The 24,009-nt window shown below is 38.2% G+C and overlaps 2 protein-coding genes and 2 pseudogenes across 2 annotated transcripts; all 4 read left to right on the top strand.

Moving 5' to 3' along the window:
- The first annotated feature begins 1,948 nt into the window (after positions 1-1,948).
- On the top strand, positions 1,949-5,110 carry PUX2 (plant UBX domain-containing protein 2). The gene is made up of 3 exons (XM_089609836.1): positions 1,949-2,933; positions 3,599-3,877; positions 4,563-5,110. The coding sequence occupies exons 1-3, from the start codon at positions 2,124-2,126 to the stop codon at positions 4,821-4,823; spliced, it is 1,350 nt and encodes a 449-aa protein (XP_089465962.1). The 5' UTR covers positions 1,949-2,123; the 3' UTR covers positions 4,824-5,110.
- An 8,277-nt stretch (positions 5,111-13,387) lies between these two features.
- Positions 13,388-14,205, top strand: LOC149402127 (uncharacterized). Its single transcript, XM_089608245.1, has 2 exons — positions 13,388-13,605; positions 13,704-14,205. Exons 1-2 carry the CDS (start codon positions 13,388-13,390, stop codon positions 14,203-14,205), a joined length of 720 nt encoding a protein of 239 aa, XP_089464371.1.
- A 167-nt stretch (positions 14,206-14,372) lies between these two features.
- On the top strand, positions 14,373-15,846 carry LOC149402126 (uncharacterized; annotated as a pseudogene).
- Positions 15,847-22,116: 6,270 nt separating this feature from the next.
- On the top strand, positions 22,117-23,525 carry LOC149402125 (uncharacterized; annotated as a pseudogene).
- The last annotated feature ends 484 nt before the right edge of the window (positions 23,526-24,009 follow it).

Raw genomic sequence — 24,009 nt, 5'->3', positions numbered from 1 at the left:
ATCTCAGTCTGTGACACATCTGTCACGAAATGAGATCAGTTCTTAACAATAAACCCAATACCAATAAAGTTCAAAACATTCAAAATGTAATACATACCAAAACACTAAGGAAGTTCTAAACATTCAATGATAAACAAGAAAACATAAACAACAAACATGTCGAACAACAAACGGTTCGTTTTTCCTCAAGTACAAATAACATCGCAAACTTTCGTTATCGTCTATGGTTAGCGGTATGAGCCTGTCAGCTTCATGTTTGACGTTGATTGAATGCGTTGCGGGGGTCACGTTCAACTGAGCGTACAATGTTTGCATCAAACTTGGGTAATTCAAATTGGTAAGAAGTAAAAGTATAATGTACCACCCTCTTGATATACAACCGGTTGTACCCACTTCCTGCTATACTTAACATATAAACATATTTCCGTCATAGTTGTATACGTTTGGTCACATTAGATACGAGTATTAAAAAACGGTTATTAACATAAAAAAAACAGCATACAGTTCGTGACACATGTGTCACGAAGCGAATCCAGTTCTTGACACCCTGGAAAAATCGGGAAATCAACAAACAACGCCATTTTTTACAAACAAGTCACACCCAAACGCAATAGAACCTATTTCAACATGAATCAAAACAATTAAACATGTTCTTATATGTTAAAAATAAGACGAACTTACCAAAATATGTTTGAAGAAGTTTTGGATCTTGGATTTGAAGGAAGAAGAAGCTTGGATCTTGAAGTTTTTATGAACAACCTTTGATTTGCAGAAAACAAACTTGAATCTTGAAGTTTTGATGAACAACCTTGGATTGCAAAATGATTTTAGATGAGTTTAGCATTATTGCAAAATGGGTTTAAAATGAGTTTAAGAAACTTAACCTCAGCGAGCAAGAAGATTCCGGCGACCCAATAGATGAAGATTCCGGTGACACAAGAAACTTCACTCGGTCATTCTCCAGTTGAGCGCAAGAGGAAGAAGAAGTTGAAAAAAAAACGTCAAAGAAGTTTGCAGATGATGAAGAAAAAATGAAACGTAAGAGATGTGTTTGAGAAGAGATACGAGTGTTGAGGGTAGTTGGAGAAAATTTAATTTTTCTCACATATCAAAAGTACTAGTTTTATCAATTTTTTTGTTATGGACTAAATTTGATAAGTGACATTGAAATTATATTATTAGTGCACTCCCTTCATTTAAATGTCGTGGTGGCATATCCTGATCAAGGTTTGAAATCTCGCGCGAGATGGGGGTATCTCGCGCGAGATCTCGCATTTGGGAGGGGTGCGAGAGGGATACGAGTATATCTCGCGAGATTGGTCAAATCTCGCGCCCTATCTCGCGTACCCCCGAATCTCGCGCGCTTGAGGTGTAAAACTGCTCAAATCTCGCGCGCTTGAGGTGTAAAACTGCTCAAATCTCGCCGTGTACCCCCGATCTTGCGCGGTAAGGTTCGAAACTGAATTTTTATTTTTATTTTTTTATTTTGAATGAATTTTTTATTGGATTGTTGAGTATTTTTTAATGGATTGTTGATATGAAATTATTATAATCCGAATGTATGTAGTAATTTTGAATAATTTGATGATGTTGTTAATGTTGATTTTGTAAACTTTATTCTAAAATTTATATAGATTGTGTATCATAAACTTATACAAAATCATAATTAAAAAGTTGTTCAAATACCCTGCGGAATACCTTTTTTTTGCGGTATATCCCGCGAAATACGGTATACCACACGGTACGAGATACCCTGAACGTTCATCAAATACCACGAGATACCACGGTACGAGATAAGATACCTCCCAAAAAAAATGTGCGGTACGGCCGCGAGATGCGATATTTTAATCCTTGATCCTGATAAGTCCATATTAAAATATTTTCGACAAGGATCACACGATTATCAGAATAAAGGTTAGTATGTATTAAATAATAATAATTTGTTGGAGGACAGCGTTAGATAGACGTAGAAAGACTTAAAACTGCCAATTCCTTACAATTTCAAGGTCAACCGAATTTTTCCGTCGGAGAACAAAAATAGAAATCTTCGATAAATAAATAAAAATTCCTGCAATATATAATCCATCATCACTGCATCGCCAATCTTTTCGAGGTGTCTCCAAATGGATGAAGTAAAGGACAAGGTCAAGGGGTTCATGAAGAAAGTTTCATCTTCCTCTTCCTCGGGCAGATTCAATGGCCAAGGAAGAGTTTTGGGATCCTCTTCTTCTTCTTCTTCTTCTTCGCCTCCCTACAATAATCCAATCCCGTATCGCCAAGCGAACCCTCCTCCGAGCACGAAGCCCAAACCGTCCTCACCAAAGACTAATCACCAGAGCCGTGACCCCAAATCGAATCCCGATCGGAAACCCCCAAACGGGTTCGACCCATTCGACCCTCTCATCACCTCAGCGAAGACGGCCAAGAACGGGTGGTCTCTTGAGATTATGGAGTGCCCGATTTGCCGGCGAGCGTTCAGCTCCGAGCAACAAGTCTCCGAGCACGTCGACGTCTGTTTGACTCTGAGCAATGCCGCGGAAGATACCGACTTGGAGGCCTCCGTTTGCCGTTATCTCTCCGGCGACCCGGCTCCCGGGCCGATCGAGGTGGTTCTCAGGCTGCTGAAGAACATAGCCCGGGAGCCGGAGAATCCCAAGTTCCGGAGGCTTCGGATGAGCAACGCCAAGATCAAGGAGGCCGTGAGTGACGTGGCGGGAGGGCTCGAGTTGCTGGAATTCGTGGGGTTCGAGTTTAAGGAAGACGAGGATGGAGAGATGTGGGCGACAATGGAGGTTCCTTCCGAGGATCGGATCGCGATGTTGAGACGAGCGTCGGAGCTTCTTGAGCCGAAGAAAGCCTCCGCGGTGGTGGGACCCCCTGCTTTGCCCGCCGGGAGAGACGAGAAGGTCGAACCCAAAAAGATAGATAGACAGGTTTGGATTTTTTGAAGGATTTTTTTTACTATTTAATTGACAGTTCGTATGAGTATAAGATTTATATCTAGTGAGATTAGACCTTATTGTTAAGTTCAAACAAGCCTCTTTAAGATGGCGACTCTTTGCAGCTTCGTGAGCTCTGACACCTTGTTAAGTATCATATATGACCATGAGATCAATAGTACATGACCTTATCTTTCTAATGTCGGATCTTTAACGTTCATTCTTATTGGAATTTCGTGTTGTTTCTTTGTTTTCAGCCCTTGGCTTTTGCGATTTTTTTTTTTTTTTTTGTTATGGTTTAATGACCTTTTTAAAATGAGTTAGGCCGAGTGAAGTGGTTGAGCGGAGAAGAAAATGCGCAATCTCCTTAACATCTCTTGAATGAATGAAATCGGTGATTGCTATATAGATGACTTTGTTAAAGCGGTGAAAGATTCAAATTATAAACCATATATGACCTCATGAATCTCATGTAAGCGTACCTCTTAGATATATAAATTGCCTTCTCTTGAAGGCTTTTATGTTAGAACTCTTTGGACAGTAACTCGCTGCTATATTTATATCTTCTAGTTTTATTGAATGATTTTAATATTGGAATTCCTATCATCTCTGACGAAGAAGCCGATCATTTTTGTCCCTTTCATTTCTGGTTAGTTTAGACGAAGGTTTTCTTTTCGGTTTCCGAAAACGTAGCTTCGGAGATAGTGCTACCGGATTCTTTCTTCAACCTCTCGATCGAGGAGGTGAGACGGGAAGCTGTAACGAGAAAGAAAAATCTGGAAGACTCGAAGCTTTTAGTCCCGAGAACGTTCAAGGAAAAGCAAGCAAAAGCGATGAGAAAGAAGTACACAAAAACCATCATCCGAGTCCAATTCCCGGATGGTGTTGTGCTCCAAGCTATATTCAACCCATGGGAGCCAACTAGTTCTCTCTACAAGGTATATTTTTTTTTTTTTTCTGTTTTTTTATATTATACATTTAGCTGCTTCTTTATCCAAATATCCGGATCCAAACTTATGAACAAGTTATAAGTTCACATATATATTTATATACATTAAATATGTTTTTAGATGATATATTTTGTTAAAAATAATATATTTTATATAAACAGGACTAAAATGCTATAAAACTAATAGGTTTAGGGCTATTTTGCTTAGAGAATTAGTTTAGGTACTATAATGTCACCCACGTAATAGTTCGGGTAGTATTTACACTGAAAAATCAATATTTTTTGTTTGTCCAAACATCTAAAAGTTGAATGTTTCCAAAAAAAAAGAGTATGCTGTAAACATCCGAGTGATATGGTAGAATTAACACGAACGTGCAGTTGGATATGCAAAAACATACATTTTATTTCAATAGAGTTTGTTGTTTCACAAAAACTCTATGAGTGATCCACGTCGAGTAAATCTGCACAAACTCCTGATTCCATGCTATATTTATGTGCTATAGATGCTAGTACAGAGAAAATTATATGTTATCCACATCCAAGAATATAGTAGTGTCAAGTTTCAAGCTTTAAGGCTCTGTTTTGAATGGGAATTTTATTAAGGAAAACCAAGAAATTCATAATATACATACATTTTTTAATATATTATTTTTTACGTGGATTTGATGTAACAGTTTGTGAGCTCCGCGCTGAAAGAGCCGAGTTTAGAGTTCGAGCTGTTACACCCTGTGGTCGTGAAAAGGCGTGTGATCCCGTGTTTTTCTCCGGCTGGAAAAAACCCGATAACGCTGGAGGAAGAGGATCTTGTTCCCTCAGCTCTGGTCAAGTTCAGAGCCATTGAAACCGACTCTTTGCTCTTCACTGGGCTGCGAAACGACCTCCTTGAAATTAGTGAACCTCTCGTGACTCATTCTCCGGATGCGCTGTCTCGGTAAATCTCGGCTGTTGATTTTAAATGTCCCCTTTTACCTTGTGATAGAATAAGCGTCTCTCCTTGAAATTTGATTGATTTTAAACTTTGTTGATAAGTAATTAAAAGCTTGTTGAAAAGAATTTCAGCGCTCTCCTCATTTTCAAGCCTCTGCACTTTGATTGATTGAAATGTTAATACAATTGTTTTTGGTTTGGCCGTTTTGTACTCTCTTGTTCTTGTATTCCGGCTTTTCCGTGTTGAATGGATAAAATCCCGATGTTTCTTAAATAAAAAAAATGTTAATACAAATGTTGTTGATCTGTTTGATCACGTGCTGTGAACTTGTGTTTATTTTGTGTTGGTTTGTTTAGATCTGCTTATGAATTGTAGATTAGTGTTGTTGATCTGATAAGGGTTCGCGTTAATGAAAAAGTTTTGTTCTAATAGTGATAAGGGTTCACTACTGCTTTTTACCAAGATTTTTGGGAGATATTAAAGGTGGACATTTTAACGGTCTTCGACGAGTTTGGCATTCGGGGATTATCAACAACATTTCAAATGAGACTCACTTAGTTTTGATCCCCAATAAGCTGAGTTCGTGTCGCATTGGGGAATAGGCAGATCTCCGACCTTATTCTTGCCAACGAAGTTGTGGAGGAATATCGGCGAAGCAAAAAAGAAAGGGGTTGTACCTAAGATTGATTTCGAGAAAGCTTACGATAAGGTCAAATGGGGGTTCCTTGATTTTCTACTTGAGAAGAAAGGCTTCGATAGTCGATGACCGGAAATGGATTAGGGACTGCCTTTCTTCGGTGATGGTTAACGCAAAGCCTAGGGAACTGTTCGAAGGTTCGCCCCTTTTTGTTTATTTTTGTCGCCGACGCTTTATCGCGCCGAATTCAAAGGGAAGTCTCCATCTTCAGTTCGTCTCTCATCTTCAGTTCGGCGACGATACGCTGATTTTTGGGGAGTTTGATGCGGAAAATTGGTCTCGGCTGCTCGTCGTGGTCGAGGGGTTTTGTGGTGCGTCGGGGTCTGAAAATAAACAAAGAAAAGAGCAGCTTTTTGGGTATCAATTCGTCCGAAGCGGAGATCGCATCTATTGCCTCGACGTTGGGGTGCTCGGTGGAAGTTTGGCCAATCTCTTATCTTGGCATGCCGTCCGGGGACAGCCCGAGAAGACTCTCTTTTTGGGGTCCCGTAATTTCAAAAGTGCAAAGAAGAGAAGTTTTCTCTCTAAAGGTGGTAAGGTGACACTCATATCATCGGTTCTCGCTGCCTTACCAACATATTTTATGAGGGGCTGACAAAAACAACGCTTTTTCTGAGGGGCTGCGTTTAGTTTGGGTTTGTTCGGTTGGTTTGGCTCTCCCTCTTTTCTTTGTAATTTTCCTTCTCTGCCTTCCGGGAGGGGAGGGTTTTAAATAAAATTCGGGTTTCTTAAAAAAAAAAAATATAAATATGTTATGCTTGCTCATCCAAGTCAAGCTTGTTGTGTTGTTCGTGCTGTTAAATATACTCAGGTTAATTTGTTCAATCTAAGACTGTTTGCTTGTTTGTGTTTCTACTTCTCTATAAATTCTGTTAATTCACAATTTCCGGGTTGTAGGGTAGCTTCTGGTTCATTCATATAATTGGAAGTGTTGGTTCAACGACCCACGAGAATGAAAGTTTCCGCTCGATCATTATGGGCAGGCACGGATCCACGTGGGGGCCAGTGGGGGCAGTGGCCCCCACTGAAATTTTGGAGAAATTTTTTTTGTACTTATATTTAATAAAAAAATCGGAGTCAGTTATAAATCGGATTTCAAATCAGTATAAAATTGGGTTTATTTTGTAACCCACACCTAATATAAAAAACGCACTTTTTGTTATTTGTTATTTGGCTGCTACGTGGTCATACACCAAGAAAAGTCAAAAGCAATTTATACCATGTTTTTATATTACAAATATATACACACTTTATTTATTATTATTTTTTGTGTGAAAAGTGATATAAACACTTTATTTGATATGCAGTTTTTCTCGGCCTTTAATAAATCTTTTTTTTTTTTTTTTTTTTTTTTAAATTGCATTGTTTTATTTTATACTACTCTATTGTTTAAAGTGCAAGTCAAGAAAGAAAGTCCTAATTTGACCTATTTTGATTATGCAATACATATCGACAGTGTCTCATGGTCAATCGAGTATATATATATATATATATATATATATATATATATATATATATATATTATAGCTCTCCCTTTATATATTTTTTGCTCTTCTCTTTTGCTTTCTTCTTACAGTTTTTATTATGTAAAAAGTATTTTCACTGCTGTTATAAGCAGTATCTTTGATAATGTCAAAGATATATATATATATATATCATGAATGTTAGATGAATATTTTGGTCTCATCACTACCGTATACAAATTACGAAGTTCTTTGATTTTTTAGTTAAAATATTTTATTGATTTTCTTTCTTTTTGTTAAATAGGTATGGATAAATTTTTTTTTGAAACTGGGACTTGCCCAAAACTCAGACTAACGCACGGCCAAAAGCCTCCCGCACAAGGGGTGAGAGTTCCCTCAAGGAAACAAAACCGGAAACACGATCTCTCGCCGCCCATTTACAAACTGCATGGGCTTCGAAATTCGCATTCATACTCAACCAACTAAAGGAAATACTAGTAAAATTATCTAACGAGTCCACAATCTCAGTAAAGAGAGGGAGAAGTCTCAATGCCGGGCACCGACCTTTCTCTCGAAGACTATTCATAACCGTCTTGTTGTCGCCTTCAATAATCACCCTGGTGCAGTTTATGAATTTAGCCAACAGGACCGCCTGAAGCACCCCCAACAGCTCTGCCTCCGAAGCCGACGCAGCTCTTACCGGAGCACACCAAATCCAACGAATCTCTCCAGCCCAGTCTTTAGCCACGACACCAATCGCCGCCCCGTCTACTCCAAAGGCAGCGTCGGTATTAATTTTCAGGACTCCTTCCGGTGGCTTCGTCCACTGATCAACCCGAGCCTCCATTCCCGTCCCCTTCTCGCAGCATCGCCGAGTCCGCGCCCTTTCAGCAATACCAGCACAAATGTTGGCTATGGAGCGGTCAATATTTCTCTTGATCGGATTGAACACACTATTATTCCTCCAAGCCCAAATCTCTTCAAGGATCGCACAAGCTATAATGATAAACTCGTCTTGCACCTTGTTACGCTTCGTCCACAACTCATTCATTTGGAGCACCGTGGCAATCGCGTCGAATCTCGTCGTCATGCTACCCAGCCTCCACCGCACTCCCCGAGCTTCCGAGAACCATAGCCTTTTAGCGTTCTCACAATCAAAGAAAAGGTGGGTTACTGTCTCGGCCTCTCCACCGCACACCCTGCAAAGGTCATCGGCACTCATTCTCCTCTGCAACAACTTGGGCGCTGTTGGTAAGCAATTAGCAGCTATTCGCCAGAGGAAGAATTTCGATCTCTCATGGATTTTCAGAGTCCAGAGCTTCCGCCACAGCTCAACCTTAGGATCAAAGGGAGCTCTCCTACACAAGGTCGCTGCCGACTTAACTGTGAAAAGCCCGTTTTCCGTCGCCCACCAAATCAGCTTGTCTTTTCTAGGGGCCTTCATGATTCGCACTCCCTCGATCTCTGTAGCCGCTTGGGCCGAGAACCAGCCCGAGATTTTATCATAATCCCAAAGCCTTAGACCTGGTTTCATCAATTCAGCGACCAACATGTCTTGATTAGCCCCTCTTACCTGCCACGTAACTCTTTGGTTGGAGCATATCCATGAGTCTTGGAAAACTCTAGCCCGCTGGCCATCCCCTATGATGTAGCTGCAATTAGCGTGAATGAGATCCCGGGATGCCACAATATCCTTCCAACTTGGGGAATGGCTGCTCTTAACTTCCATTTCAAAGAAGTCTTTTTTCTTGCAATATTTCTTTATCAACATATTAACCCACAACAGGTCCTTTCCTGCAGCCACATTCCAGCCCAGCTTCGCTATTAGAGCCAAACTCATCTCCTCAAATTTCCGGAATCCGAGGCCTCCACATTCCTTCGGTTGGCAAAGCTTATCCCATTTGAGAAGAGAGAGGTAGTTCCCGTGACCATTTTTGCCACTCCACCAAAATTTCCTCGCCATTTTATCTAGAGCCCGACAAAAGGTAACCGGAAGAATAAAGGTAGCCATGGCATAAGATGGAATACTTTGAATCACCGATTTGACCAACGTAGTTATGCCGGCTCTCGAAATGGATTTTGACATCCACCCTTCGAGCCTATCATGAACCTTCTTCTTCAAATAAGCGAACGAGGCACTCCAGCTTCTCCCAACCATGAGTGGATTTCCTAGGTACGTCATATCTTCATTGCACTCTTTCATGTTGAGCATTGTGCCAATATCTTTCCTCACTCCCCAAGCACAATTTTTAGAAAATATAAGCCCGGATTTGCTCAAGTTTACCTTTTGCCCGGACCACCATTGGTAAGTCTCCACACACTTCCAAACCGCTTCCACTTCTTTGGTCTTGGCCCGACAAAAGAGAAAGGTGTCGTCGGCGAACATAAGGTGAGAGATACTAGGAACCCCATTCCCAATTTTTATCCCATTGAACTTCCTCAAACCTTCTTCCCGGCCTAGCAACCGACTCAACACCTCGGCGGCCATAATAAATAAATAAGGCGAAAGAGGATCCCCTTGCCGAAGCCCTCTCCCGAGGGTAAGAGAGTTGAGTGGACTTCCATTAAGTAAAATTGCACTTTTCGCCGTACACACGCATTGGCGGATGATTTCCACAACCCTCGGAGAGAAGCCATAGCACTTGAGCACCGCCAACAAGAAGCTCCACTCCATGCGATCATAGGCTTTGCTCATGTCTATCTTAATCCCCACAAGGCCTCCGACACCCTTAATTTTCTTCATCTTATGCATAACTTCCCTAGCAAGGATAGTATTCTCCGCTATCCACCTCCCCGGCACAAATGCCGACTGATAAGGAGATATAATCCTTTCTAGGAGTCTTCGAAGTCTCGCCGTGAGAATTCTCGTGATGACCTTGAAACTGAAATTGCACAAGCTTATCGGCCGAAATTTATCATAGGAATCCGCTCCCCCGGTCTTCGGAATGAGCACTATATGAGCAAAACTCAAATTTTCTTCAAGTTTTAGTGAAGTGAAGAAACCTTGGATGCACTCCACGAGCGAAGCACCCACCTCATCCCAATACTTCTTGTAAAAAATGCCTTGGAGGCCATCCGGGCCCGGAGCCTTGAGAGCCGGCATAGCCCATACCATTTTTTTTATTTCACTCTCGCTTGGAATGGCTTCTATTTCAGCGTTATCCTCCACCTTTATGCACGGCTTGATCAGCCCCTCCAAATCATGAGGAAACTCCGGCTCCGACGACTCAAAAAGCTCACCAAATTTTTTTCTCCAAGTAGCCCCCGATCTCTTTCCTTGAGTCTAACCACCTCTCGTCATCGTTCTTGAGCCGCCCGATAAAGTTTCGCTTCCGCCTAATGACCGAAGCCGTGTGAAAGAACCGCGTATTCGCGTCACCATCCTTTAGCCAAACTTCTCTCGATTTTTGCCTCCAAACCTTCTCCATGGATCGGTTGAGCTCCAAAATCTCCGTTTGAAGCTCTACTTCCCGTCTAGCATTCACCGGCGATCTTCTCACATTTTGAATTCTAAGAAGTTCCTTCTCCCGTTCCCGGACCCTGTTTTGAACATCCCTCCAAATCTTATCTTGCCACACTTGGAGTCTTCTACCCACACGTATAGCCTTAGACATGAATGGTCCCCCTTCGGACCCTACCCCGGTCGGATTCCACACCTCCTTGACAATATTACGGCACTCCGGGTTGTCTACCCACGCCTCGTAGAACCTAAATGGCCGCCTTCCTTTTTCATCTTTAAGGACGCAATCTAGCAATATCGGGGCATGATCCGACCCAAGAATCGGGAGCACTCGCACCCCGGCCTTGCTAAACATACACACCCACTCCGGACTTGCGATAGCTCTATCCAGCCTCTCCCGAACACGGACCCCGGGGTCCCTGCCATCATACCAGGTGAAGTGGCCCCCTTGAGCTCCCAAGTCAATTCCTCCAGACTTAGCCATAAAGTTACGCAGTATACCACACTTGTTCCAGTTTGCCTCACGACCTCCAACTTTATCTCCTTCCTCATGAATTTGATTAAGGTCTCCCACAAGCACCCACGGCCTCCCTACCCTTAGGGATATCGAAAGCATCCCGTCCCAAAAAGATTGATGCTCCCTCGAGTAAGGAGGCCCGTAAACCCCGAACAAATCCCAATCCCCATCTCTCGTGTCACCCCTCACAATAGCCCAAATCAAATTCTTCGTTCTATTCCACACGTCAATTCTGACTCCTTTCCTCCACCAAAGACACACTCCTCCCGAAAGCCCCTGAGCCGGAAAGGCCACACCTCCCCAAAAACCCGAAGCTCGCACGTAACCTGTCCATTTTTTCTTCGCCCATCTTTGTTTCCATCAAAAAGACTATATCCGGATTTCCCTTCCTTACGAGATCCCGAAGGACCTCCCCCGTCGAGTCCCCATTGAGGCCTCGACAATTCCACGAGAGGACTAACACTGGGGGTGGGGGGCATGGATTGACCCGCCTCCTCGGTCTTGAAGCTTGTAGCATTAATGTGTATCTCCTCGGAAATCTTCCCCTGTTCCAGCGCCTCATTCTTATCATCAATCCCGGATTTAGCTGTCACTCCCGCCCTTCTCCATTTTCGTGTTGTTCTGACCGCCTTGGAGCTTGCCTCATTCCTGCTCTGACTATGGCCTTGAGCGAAAACCACTTCAAATTTTGACGCCAAAGACAACACATCATTTGATCCAGAGTTTATTTTTTTCCCTGGAGTGGAGTCAGCTTCTCCAGTTGTTGTCTTCCTTTTAGGCGTTGACCCACTTTCCTTAAATTCCTCAGGAAGGACACAAGGCCTTTTAAAATTAGGCCCACTTAAACAATCAAGCGGCTCTCCTAAGCCCTTTTCATTATCCTGTACGCTGCTATAATTCTCTTGGGCCAATTCCTGTCTTTTCTCCACTTCTTTCATTCTCACTTCATTGGGCCTAGGCCCACTACGCTTATCCTCCCCCTCTGTTAAAACCCTATCATTTCCTTCCAACAGGAGGGCTGGAGGCACAACTGTCACGTGTCCCGTGGTCCCCGACCTGCCACCGCTAGTCTGCTCTCCCTCACCCAGGATGTCCTTCCTCCGCCTGACACTTGAACAGCTCGCGCCTCCTTCCTGTGTGATTGGGCTTGCGCACACTACCTGCTGAAGATTGCTTTGCGTCAGAGGAAGTGGTCCCCTCCCCAGGCTTTCTCTTTCCACCACCTGGACGTGGCCTAACCCTTCAGCTTCCTCCATCAGCACTCCTAGCTCCTCCTCCGAGATGACCGTACCGATCTCCGCCCTAGCCATCCGGGCCGCTATGTGTGGGAATTTCCCTTTTCCCAATCAGCATGTCCAATCCCCTGAAGCAGTTCCGAATCCCATTCTCTTCCCGGAGCCAAGGTCCATACATGAACACTTCAGGTGACTGGTCTGCCAAAACCCGGACTTTCCTCAGCCTTTTACACTCCTCGTCCTCGTGGCCGATCATTCCACACACAAAGCAGAACCTCCCCAGGTTCTCATATTTAATCTGTATCCACAGCGCCGGATACGGCCCACGGTCGAGGAAGAACCCCGCGCAGAGGGGCTTTCTTGTGTCCACCAGGATTCTCAGCCTTAGCTCATTGCTGTCCCTTCCATTAAATCACAGAAATTTACCTATCATAGGCGCCAATTCTTTGGCACTCGAGATGTTCAAGTATCCTGGCGGAAGGCCTCTCAAGCGGACCCGAAAAGGGGATGGTCCAAACTCTATCTCCTCTGCCATAAGTTGCGTCGGCCACTCCTCCAGCAACATCTGCGCTCCCTTGATCCTCCATGGTCTAACTCCTAACACACGTTCTTTGTCCTCCTTATTTCCAAAGGTGAACCTGAGTAAACCCGGCTTGATCTCCCTCACGACCCATGGTTTCTTACATTTCCACACATTCAGAAACACATCGTAAATCCGTCCCACCCCCACTGGGTTTGATGAGAGGATCTTCCCGGCCAACAATTGGGTCGTTTCTCTCTCACCGCCCGCATCAGTTTTTTCTGAAATCATCAATTTCGACGCCAGCACAGACGTTGTGTACTCTAGTTCATCCTCACCCTGACCGGCTCTCTCCATAGTCCAAAGCTAAACTCACTCGTGTTTCCCTTGTGTTTCCCCAAAACCCGTAAAAGCCTCTGGTGTTTCCCGACTCTATACCCCGAAATCAATCCTTAACGAGAGGACCAGACCCACACCAGAAAACACCAGATCCACACCAGAAAACACCTTACCCAGACTCTCACAGAACCCCAACGCGAACCCAAAGCACGAACACCACCTCACCACTTCAGCGAAACTTGGACTAGGAACTAGAGAGAAAAGACTCACAAAAGGACAAACGCCTCACTCACTCACTGGATAAATATTTAAAAAGAGGATTAGACTCTCCGTTTCAAACATGAAAAATTATGATATTACAAAATCAAGCAAAGAAGAATTTAATCCAAACACTCTCGAGACCGATCCTGGAAAGAGAATACCAATATCAGGTTATCATCCAAATCTACAAGACGACGTTCGAAGAGCTTATATGTTGAAAGGTCTTTGTCAGCCGAAGCTTGTTAAGTTTCCTCCTACAAAGTTTGGTGAAAGAGAAAGATGCTTTAATCATGCTTGGTATCACCAATATGCTAATTGGTTGGAGTATAGCGTGGCCAAAGATGCAGCTTATTGTCTTTGTTGTTATTTATTCAAACAAAATAACGGGGATCAAGGAGGGTGGAGATTATTTTGTTGGCGGCGGATTCAGAAACTGGAAAAAAGGAGAGATCAGATATACATGTAGGAGGCCATGGTAATGCTCACAATCTGGCGTGGACTAAGCTTGAAGCTCTACGAAAACAGAAGCAACCTATTGAACATGCTTTCATCAAGCAAACTAATCAAATGCAAAGTACTTATGCATCACGGTTGACTGCCACAATTGATTGCGTTCGATTTCTTCTACGACAAGGTCTTGCTTTTCGTGGCGATGATGAAACAGAAAACTCAAAGAATCAAGGTAATTTTCTTGAACTTTTGAAGTTTTTGGCGAATCATAATAGTGATATTGATAAAGTTGTTCTTAAGAATGCTCTAAAGAATGATAAAATGACTGCACCAAGTATTCAGAAGGAAATTATTAATGCGATTGCTGTGGAAACTCTTAATGCCATCTTGAGAGATATAGGTGGTGGATTTTTTTCCATTCTAGTTGATGAATCGCGCGATGTCTAGCCACTTGGAGTTTTTCCTCCGAATATTCCGAAAATAAAGAAAGATGAATTTGTAAATGAGAGTTGGAGTTATGCTTGATCTTCTTGTATGAGACCAGGATCTTATACAACTCACTTCGTTATGAATCTGCGAAAAAATACGAGGATTACCTCTTAATGTTGAAAGAGCAAATGGCTGTTGTTTTACGCTATGTCGATAAAAGTGGTTCTATAACTGAACGTTTCATTGGTCTTGAACATGTTGCTACTACAACAGCTATATCTCTAACAGAGGCAATCGACGGATTATTTTCTAGACATGGATTGAGCATTTCTAGATTGCGGGGCCAAGGATACGATGGAGCTAGTAATATGCAGGGAGAGTTCAATGGCTTAAAAACACTTATTTTAAAAGAAAATCCGTGTGCTTTTTACATTCATTGTTTTGCTCACCAACTCCAGCTTGCTCTTGTAGCGGTAGCAAAAAAACATATTGAAGTTGCAAGTCTTTTCTATTGCTAGTATTGTCAACATTGCTAGCGCTTCGTCTAAACGGTGCGACGTTCTTCATCAATTGCATGCAATCAAGATTTTTGAGGCTATCGATAATGGTGAGATTTGTAGCGGAAAAGGATTAAATCAGGAGACCATGTTGAAACGTACTTCGGATACACGTTAGAGCTCACATTATGATTCTTTAATCAGCTTGATCATCATGTTCTCATACACGATTGATCTTCTTGAGATTATTGTTGACGAGGGGTCAAGCTCAGAGCAAAAATTTGAAGCAAATAATTTATTGAGTATCATGCAATCCTTTGATTTTGTATTTATGCTACACTTGATGAAGGCAATATTAGGGATCACAGATGAATTGTCAAAAGCTTTGCAGAGGAGTGACCAAGATATTGTAAATGCTATGACTTTGGCAAAAATTTGTAAGCAAAGGTTGCAATCGATGCGAGACAAAGGGTGGAAAGATTTCTCTGATGAAGTTTTTTCTTTTTGTGAAAAGAATAACGTGGGAATGCCTACCATGGATGATGTTTACATACCCCGAGGAAGGTCAAGGCGTAAAGGTCAAAGCGTAATGAATTCGTTTCACTTTCGTGTCGAGCTGTTTTATTCTATCATTGTTATGCAACTTTTGGAGTTAAATGATCGTTTCACTGAGGCGAACACGGAGCTTCTTTTGTGTGTAACATGTTTGTGTCCGACCAACACTTTTTCTGCTTATGACAAGCAAAAGTTGATCCGTCTTGCCGAGTTTTATCCTGAAGACTTTTCTATTGCGAATCGTTTAAAGCTCGATAACCAACTCGAAACTTATATTTTTGACATGCGTTCTAATGCGGAGTTTGCTAACCTTAGAGGGCTTGGGGATCTTGCAAAAAAGATGGTCGAGACAAAGAAAGATCAAGTATATCCACTAATATATTTGCTCATCACACTGGCATTGGTACTTTCAGTTGCTACCGCTTCGGTCGAAAGAGTATTTTCAAGCATGAATATTGTGAAGAATCGTCTATGCATTCGAATGGGAGATCAACTGATGAATGATAATTTAATTGTGTACATCGAAAAATATATTTTTGATAAGATTGACAATGAGACAGTTATACGACGATTTCAAGACATGAAAAGTCGACGTATACAATTGTAGTTTTTGATATTTAATTGTTTAATGAAGTTTTTTTATTGCATTCTTCTTGTTATGTTTATCAACCCATTATAATTTTTTTGTGCCCCCGCCAGATTAAAGTTCTAGATCCGTCACTGAATTAATATTAACAAAAACCTAAACAGAACCAGGAATTCATTCAAGCTGCATATCAGTTACAATAAGGTCCTATCATTATGGAGGAGCAAGATCCTTCCAGAGAACATAATCATAAAACAAAAGAGCCTTCTGGGCTAGAATAACGGCTACATAATTACATCCTCTGGGTTGAAAGCTAACATTAAAAAAAAGTGAGATGCAAGGGATATAGAATAACGGTTACAAAAGAGTCGTCTCGTCATTTCTACAGTTCCAACAGCTCAAAGTTCGAGGACGAGAGAAAGTCATTGACCTGTACGAGAGGTCTTTTGCACATAGCTCCACAACCCCATGATTTTCCACACCTGGATGTTCGCTTGACGATTCCAAATAGCGTGGAAGGTCGACTCTGTCTCTAACTGGCAGCGAGGACATAAGGGATCCAAATGGATACACTTTTCATAAGATGGGCTTGGTTGAACCACTAAAGGTTTTGAAAACCCATTCCACCCTCGGCTATCCTCAGGCACGGATCCACGTGGGGGCCAGTGGGGGCAGTGGCCCCCACTGGAATTTTGGAGAATTTTTTTTGTACTTATATTTAATAAAAAAAAATCGGAGTCAGTTATAAATCGGATTTCCAATCAGTATAAAATTGGGTTTATTTTGTAACCCACACCCAATATAAAAAACGCACCTTTTGTTATTTGTTATTTGGCCGCTCATCCAAGAAGTTCTTTTCTCTATTTTGCAGTTCACGAATTCCAAGAAGGTAATTATTAGATTTTATTTATTATCTCAGCATACTTTGGTTTGTACTTGACTTGATAGGGATACGTTTTGTTTTTTTTTTTTTTTTTTTTTTTTTTTTTGGAAAAAAGGATTGCTTCGTTACCACTTACCAGTATAATGGCCATACACCAAGAAAAGTCAAAAGCAATGTATACCATGTTTTTATATTAAAAATATATACACACTTTATTTATTATTATTTTTTGTGTGAAAAGTGATATAAACACTTTATTTGATCCGCAGCTTTTCGGCCTTTGATAAATCTTTTGTTTTTGTTTTTTTTTTTAAATTGCATTGTTTTATTATATACTAGTCTCTTGTTTAAAGTGCAAGTCAAGAAAGAAAGTCCTAATTTGACCTATTTTGATTATGCAATACATATCGACAGTGTCTCATGGTCAATCGAGTAGATATATATATAAATATATATATATATATATATATATATATATATATATATATTATATAGCTCTCCCTTTATATTTTTTTTGCTCTTCTCTTTTGCTTTCTTCTGACAGTTTTTATTATGTAAAAAGTATTTTCACTGCTGTTATAAGCAGTATCTTTGATAATGACAAAGAGATATATATATATATATATATATATATATATATATATATATATACAGGCACGGATCCACGTGGGGGCCAGTGGTGGCAGTGGCCCCCACTGGAATTTTGGAGAATTTTTTTTTTTACTTATATTTAATAAAAAAATCGTAGTCAGTTATAAATCGGATTTCAAATCAGAATAAAATTGGGTTTATTTTGTAACCCACACCCAATATAAAAAACGCACCTTTTGTTATTTGTTATCTGGCTGCTAATCCAATAAGTTTTTCTTCTCTGTTTTGCAGCTCAGGAATTCCAAGAAGGTAATTATTAGGTTTTATTTATTATCTCAGCATACTTAGGTTTGTACTAGACATGATAGGGATATGTTTTTTTTTTTTTTTTTGAAAAAAGGATTGCTTCGTTACCATACACCATGAAAAGTCAAAAGCAATTTATACCATGTTTTTATATTAAAAATAGGGCTATACACACTTTATTTATTATTATTTTTTGTGTGAAAAGTGATATAAACACTTTATTTGATCTGCAGCTTTTCGGCCTTTAATAAATCTTTTGTTTTTGTTTTTTTTTTAAATTGTGTTGATTTATTATATACTAGTTCTCTTGTTTAAAGTGCAAGTCAAGAAAGAAAGTCCTAATATGACCTATTTTGAGTATGCAATACATATCGACAGCTTCTCATGGTCAATCGAGTAGATATATATATATATATATATATATATATATATATATATATATATATAAATATATATATTATATAGCTCTCCCTTTATATTATTTTTGCTCTTCTCTTTTGCTTTCTTATGATAGTTTTTATTATGTAAACAGTATTTTCACTGCTGTTATAAATAGTATCTTTGATAATGTCAAAGAGATATACATATAAAGGCACAGATCCACGTGGGGGCCAGTGTGGGGTAGTAGCCCCCACTGGAATTTTTGCGATTTTTTTTTTAATACTTATATTTAATAAAAAAATCGGAGTCAGTTATAAATCGGATTTCAAATCAATGTAAAATTGGGTTTATTTTGTAACCCACGCCCAATATAAAAAATGCACCTTTTGTTATTTGTTGTCTGGCTGCTCATCCAAGATGTTTTTTTTTCTCTGTTTTGCAGTTCACGAATTCCAAGAAGGTAATTATTAGGTTTTATTTATTATCTCAGCATACTTTGGTTTGTACTTGACTTGATAAGGATATGTTTTTTTTATTTTTGAAAAAAGGATTGCTTCGTTACCACTTACTAGTATATGACCATACACCAAGAAAAGTCAAAAGCAATTTATACCATGTTTTTATATTAAAAATATATACACACTTTATTTATTATTATTTTTTGTGTGAAAAGTGATATAAACACTTTATTTGATATGCAGCTTTTCGGCCTTTAATAAATCTTTTGTTTTTTTTTAATTGCATTTTTTTATTATATACTAGTCTCTTGTTTAAAGTGCAAGTCTAAAAAGAAAGTCCTAATTTGACCTATTTTGATTATGCAATACATATCGACAGTGTCTCATGGTCAATCGAGTAGATATATATATATATATATATATATATATATATATATATATATATTATATATATTATATATATATATATTATATAGCTCTCCCTTTATATTTTTTTTGCTCTTCTCTTTTGCTTTCTTCTGACAGTTTTTATAATGTAAAAAGTATTTTCATTGCTGTTATAAGCAGTATCTTTGATAATGTCAAAGAGATATACATATACAGGCACGGATCCACGTGGGGACCAGTGTGGCCAGTGGCCCCCACTGGAATTTTGGAGAATTTTTTTTTCTTATATTTAATAAAAAAATCGGAATCAGTTATAAATCGGATTTCAAATCAGTATAAAATTGGGTTTATTTTGTAACCCACACCCAATATAAAAAACGCACCTTTTGTTATTTGTTATTTGACTTCTCATCCAAGAAGATTTTTTTCTCTATTTTGCAGTTCACGAATTCCAAGAATGTAATTATTAGGTTTTATTTATTATCTCAGCATACTTTGGTTTGTACATGACTTGATAGGGATATGTTTTTTTTTTCTTGGAAAAAAGGATTGCTTCGTTACCACTTACCAGTATAATGGCCATACACCAAGAAAAGTCAAAAGCAATTTATACCATGTTTTTATATTAAAGATATAAACAACTTTATTTATTATTATTTTTTGTGTGAAAAGTGATATAAACACGTTATTTGATCTGCAGTTTTTCTGCCTTTAATAAATCATTTGTTTTTGTTTTTTTTAATTGCATTGTTTTATTATATTCTAGTCTCTTGTTTAAAGTGCAAGTCAAGAAAGAAAGTCCTAATTTGACCTATTTCGATTATGCAATACATATTGACATTGTCTCATGGTCAATAGAGTAGATATATATATATATATATATATATATATATATATATATATATATATATATATTATATATAGCTCTCCCTTTATATTTTTTTTGCTCTTCTTTTTTGCTTTCTTCTGACAGTTTTTATTATGTAAAAAGTATTTTCACTGCTGTTATAAGCAGTATCTTTGATAATGTCAAAGAGATATACATATACAGGCACGGATCCACGTGGGGGCAGTGGTCCCCACGGGAATTTTGGAGAATTTGTTTTTTACTTATATTGAATAAAAAAAATCGGAGTCAGTTATAAATCGGATTTCAAATCAGTATAAAATTGGGTTTATTTTGTAACCCACACCCAATATAAAAAACACACCTTTTGATATTTGTTATCTGGCTTCTCATCCAAGAAGTTTTTTTTCTCTGTTTTGCAGTTCACGAATTCCAAGAAGGTAATTATTAGGTTTTATTTATTATCTCAGCATACTTTGGTTTGTACTTGATTTGATAGGGATACGTTTTTTTTTTTTTTTTTTTAAAAAAGGATTGTTTCGTTACCACTTACCAGTATATGGCCATACACCAAGAAAAGTCAAAAGCAATTTATAACATGTTTTTATATTAAAAATATATACACACTTTATTTATTATTATTTTTTGTGTGAAAAGTGATATAAACACTTTATTTGATCTGCAGCTTTTCGTCCTTAATAAATCTTTTGTTTTTTTTTTTTTATAAATTGCATTGTTTTATTATATACTAGTCTCTTGTTTAAAGTGCAAGTCAAGAAAGAAAATCCTAATTTGACCTATTTTGATTATGCAATACATATCGACAGTGTCTTATGGTCAATCGAGTAGATATATATATATATATATATATATATATATATATATATATATATTATATAGCTCTCCCTTTATATTTTTTTTGCTCTTCTCTTTTGCTTTCTTCTGACAGTTTTTATTATGTAAAAAGTATTTTCACTGTTGTTATAAGCAGTATCTTTGATAATGACAAAAAGATATATATATATATATATATATATATATATATATATATATATATATATACACACACACGGATCCACGTGGGGGCCAGTGGGGGCAGTGGCCCCCATTGGAATTTTGGAGAATTTTTTTTTTTACTTATATTTAATAAAATAATCGTAGTCAGTTATATATCGGATTTCAAATCAGTATAAAATTGGGTTTATTTTGTAACCCACACCCAATATAAAAAACGCACCTTTTGTTATTTGTTATCTGGTTGCTCATCCAATAAGTTTTTCTTCTCTGTTTTGCAGTTCAGGAATTCCAAGATGGTAATTATTAGGTTTTATTTATTATCTCAGCATACTTTGGTTTGTACTTGACTTGATAGGGATATGTTTAATTTTTTTTTTGAAAAAAGGATTGCTTCGTTACCATACACCAAGAAAAGTCAAAAGCAATTTATACCATGTTTTTATATTAAAAATATATACACACTTTATTTATTATTATTTTTTGTGTGAAAAGTGATATAAACACTTTATTTGATCTGCAGGTTTTCGGCCTTTAATAAATCTTTTTTTTTTAAAAAAATTGCATTGTTTTATTATATACTAGTCTCTTGTTTAAAGTGCAAGTCAAGAAAGAAAGTCCTAATTTGACCTATTTTGATTATGCAATACATATCGACAGTGTCTCATGGTCAATCGAGTAGATATATATATATATATATATATATTATATAGCTCTCCCTTTATATTTTTTTTGCTCTTCTCTTTTGCTTTCTTCTGACAGTTTTTATTATGTAAAAAGTATTTTCACTGCTGTTATAAGCAGTATCTTTGATAATGTGAAAGAGATATACATATACAGGTACGGATCCACGTGGGGGCCAGTGTGGGCCGTGGCCCCCACTGGAATTTTGGAGAAATTTATTTTTTACTTATATTTAATTTCTTTTACTTATATTTAATAAAAAAATCGGTGTCAGTTATAAATCGGATTTCAAATCAGTATAAAATTGGGTTTATTTTGTAACCCACACCCAATATAAAAAACGCAACTTTTGTTATTTGTTATCTGGCTTCTCATCCAAGAAGTTTTTTTTCTCTGTTTTGCAGTTCACGAATTCCAATAAGGTAATTATTAGGTTTTATTTATTATCTCAGCATACTTTGGTTTTTATTAGACTTGATAGGGATATGTTTTTTTTTTTAAAGGATTGCTTCGTTACCACTTACCAGTATATGGCCATACACCAAGAAAAGTCAAAAGCAATTTATACCATGTTTTTATATTAAAAATATATACACACTTTATTTATTATTATTTTTTGTGTGAAAAATGATATAAACACTTTATTTGATCTGCAACTTTTCGGCCTTTAATTAATCTTTTATTTTTATTTTTTTAAAATTGCATTGTTTTATTATAATTAAACGTTTCATTGGCTTGAACATGTTGCTACTACTACATCTATATCTCTAAAAGAGGCAATCGACGGATTATTTCCTAGACATGGATTGAGCATTTCTAGATTGCGGGGCCAAGGGTACGATGGAGCTAGTAATATGCAGGGAGAGTTCAATGGCTTAAAAGCTCTTATTTTGAAAGAAAATCCGTGTGCTTTTTATATTCATTATTTTTCTCACCAACTCCAACTTGCTCTTGTAGCGGTAGCAAAAACACATATTGAAGTTGCAAGTCTTTTCCTTTCTATTGCTAGTATTGTCAACATTGCTAGCGCTTTGTCTAACCGGTGCGACGTTCTTCATCAATTGTATGCAATCAAGATTTTTGAGGCTATCGATAATGGTGATATTTGTAGCGGAAAATGATTAAATCAGGAGACCATATTGAAACGTACTTCGGATACACGTTGGAGCTCACATTATGATTCTTTGATCAGCTTGATCATCATGTTCTCATCCACGATTGATCTTCTTGAGATTATTGTTGACGAGGGGTCAAGCTCAGAGCAAAAATTTGAAGCAAATAATTTATTGAGTATCATGCAATCCTTTGATTTTGTATTTACGCTACACTTGATGAAGGCAATATTAGGGATTACAGATGAATTGTCAAAAGCTTTGCAGAGGAGTGACCAAGATATTGTAAATGCTATGACTTTGGCAAAAATTTGTAAGCAAATGTTGCAATCGATGCGAGACAAAGGGTGGAATGATTTCTCTGATGAAGTTTTTTCTTTTTGTGAAAAGAATAACGTGGGAATGCCTAACATGGATGATGTTACATACCTCGAGGAAGGTCAAGGCATAAATGTCAAAGCGTAACGAATTCGTTTCACTTTCGTGTCGAGCTGTTTTATTCTATCATTGATATGCAACTTTTGGAGTTAAATGATCGTTTCACTGAGGCAAACACGGAGCTTCTTTTGTGTGTAACATGTTTGTGTCCGACCAACTCTTTTTCTGCTTATGACAAGCAAAAGTTGATCCGTCTTGCCGAGTTTTATCCTGAAGACTTTTCTATTGCGAATCGTTTAAAGCTCGATAACTAACTCGAAACTTATATTTTTGACATGCGTTCTAATGCGGAGTTTGCTAACCTTAGAGGGCTTGGGGATCTTGCAAAAAAGATGGTCGAGATAAAGAAAGATCAAGTATATCCACTAATATATTTGCTCATCACACTGGCATTGGTACTTCCAGTTGCTACCGCTTCGGTCGAAAGAGTATTTTCAAGCATGAATATTGTGAAGAATCGTCTACGCAATCGAATGGGAGATCAACTGATGAATGATAATTTAATTGTGTACATCGAAAAATATATTTTTGATAAGATTGACAATGAGACAATTATACGACGATTTCAAGACATGAAAAGTCGACGTATACAATTGTAGTTTTTGATATTTAATTGTTTAATGAAGTTTTTTTTATTGCATTCTTCTTGTTATGTTTATCAACCCATTATAATTTTTTTTTGTGCTCCCGCTCGATTAAAGTTCTAGATCCGTCACTGGCTATCCTCAAACAAAGTTTGTCATCCTCTTTTTATTCTCGTTACCATTCCACGAAAAGCTAGCCGCTATAGAGAGAAAATGGGCGATGGCCCCACTTTTTTAACAAAAAAAAGTTTCAAATATAAAATTTAAACGGAAAACTTAAGAAAGCGAAGTCCAATCATGCGCATGTGGACCAAAAAAGATGGAAGTACAATGTCTAAATTTATTTTCTTTGAATTTGGATAATCCAAATTCCAAAATAATTAATATAGAAAATATGGATGGACCCCATATTAATTTGGATATCCAACTCTCCAGAATAATTAATTTAATTTACTTCGGTCTGATGAGTTATTTTTTTAATAAAATGAAACATTGACCA

This window comes from Urtica dioica, chromosome 3 (assembly GCF_054948205.1).
Source record: "Urtica dioica subsp. dioica isolate 48M chromosome 3, U.dioica_male_clone48M_v1_H2, whole genome shotgun sequence".
Lineage (NCBI taxonomy): Eukaryota > Viridiplantae > Streptophyta > Magnoliopsida > Rosales > Urticaceae > Urtica > Urtica dioica.
The sequence above is the reverse complement of the archived record's forward strand: the minus strand, read 5'-3'. Positions and strand labels throughout refer to the sequence as shown.

Coding starts and splice junctions, on each gene's coding strand:
- PUX2 (XM_089609836.1), top strand. CDS start 2,124: ATGGATGAAGTAAAGGACAAGGTCAAGGGGTTCATGAAGAAAGTTTCA. Junction 2,934..3,598: donor CCAAAAAGATAGATAGACAG/GTTTGGATTTTT, acceptor TGGTTAGTTTAG/ACGAAGGTTTTCTTTTCGGT. Junction 3,878..4,562: donor CAACTAGTTCTCTCTACAAG/GTATATTTTTTT, acceptor TTGATGTAACAG/TTTGTGAGCTCCGCGCTGAA.
- LOC149402127 (XM_089608245.1), top strand. CDS start 13,388: ATGAAAAATTATGATATTACAAAATCAAGCAAAGAAGAATTTAATCCA. Junction 13,606..13,703: donor AGATGCTTTAATCATGCTTG/GTATCACCAATA, acceptor ACGGGGATCAAG/GAGGGTGGAGATTATTTTGT.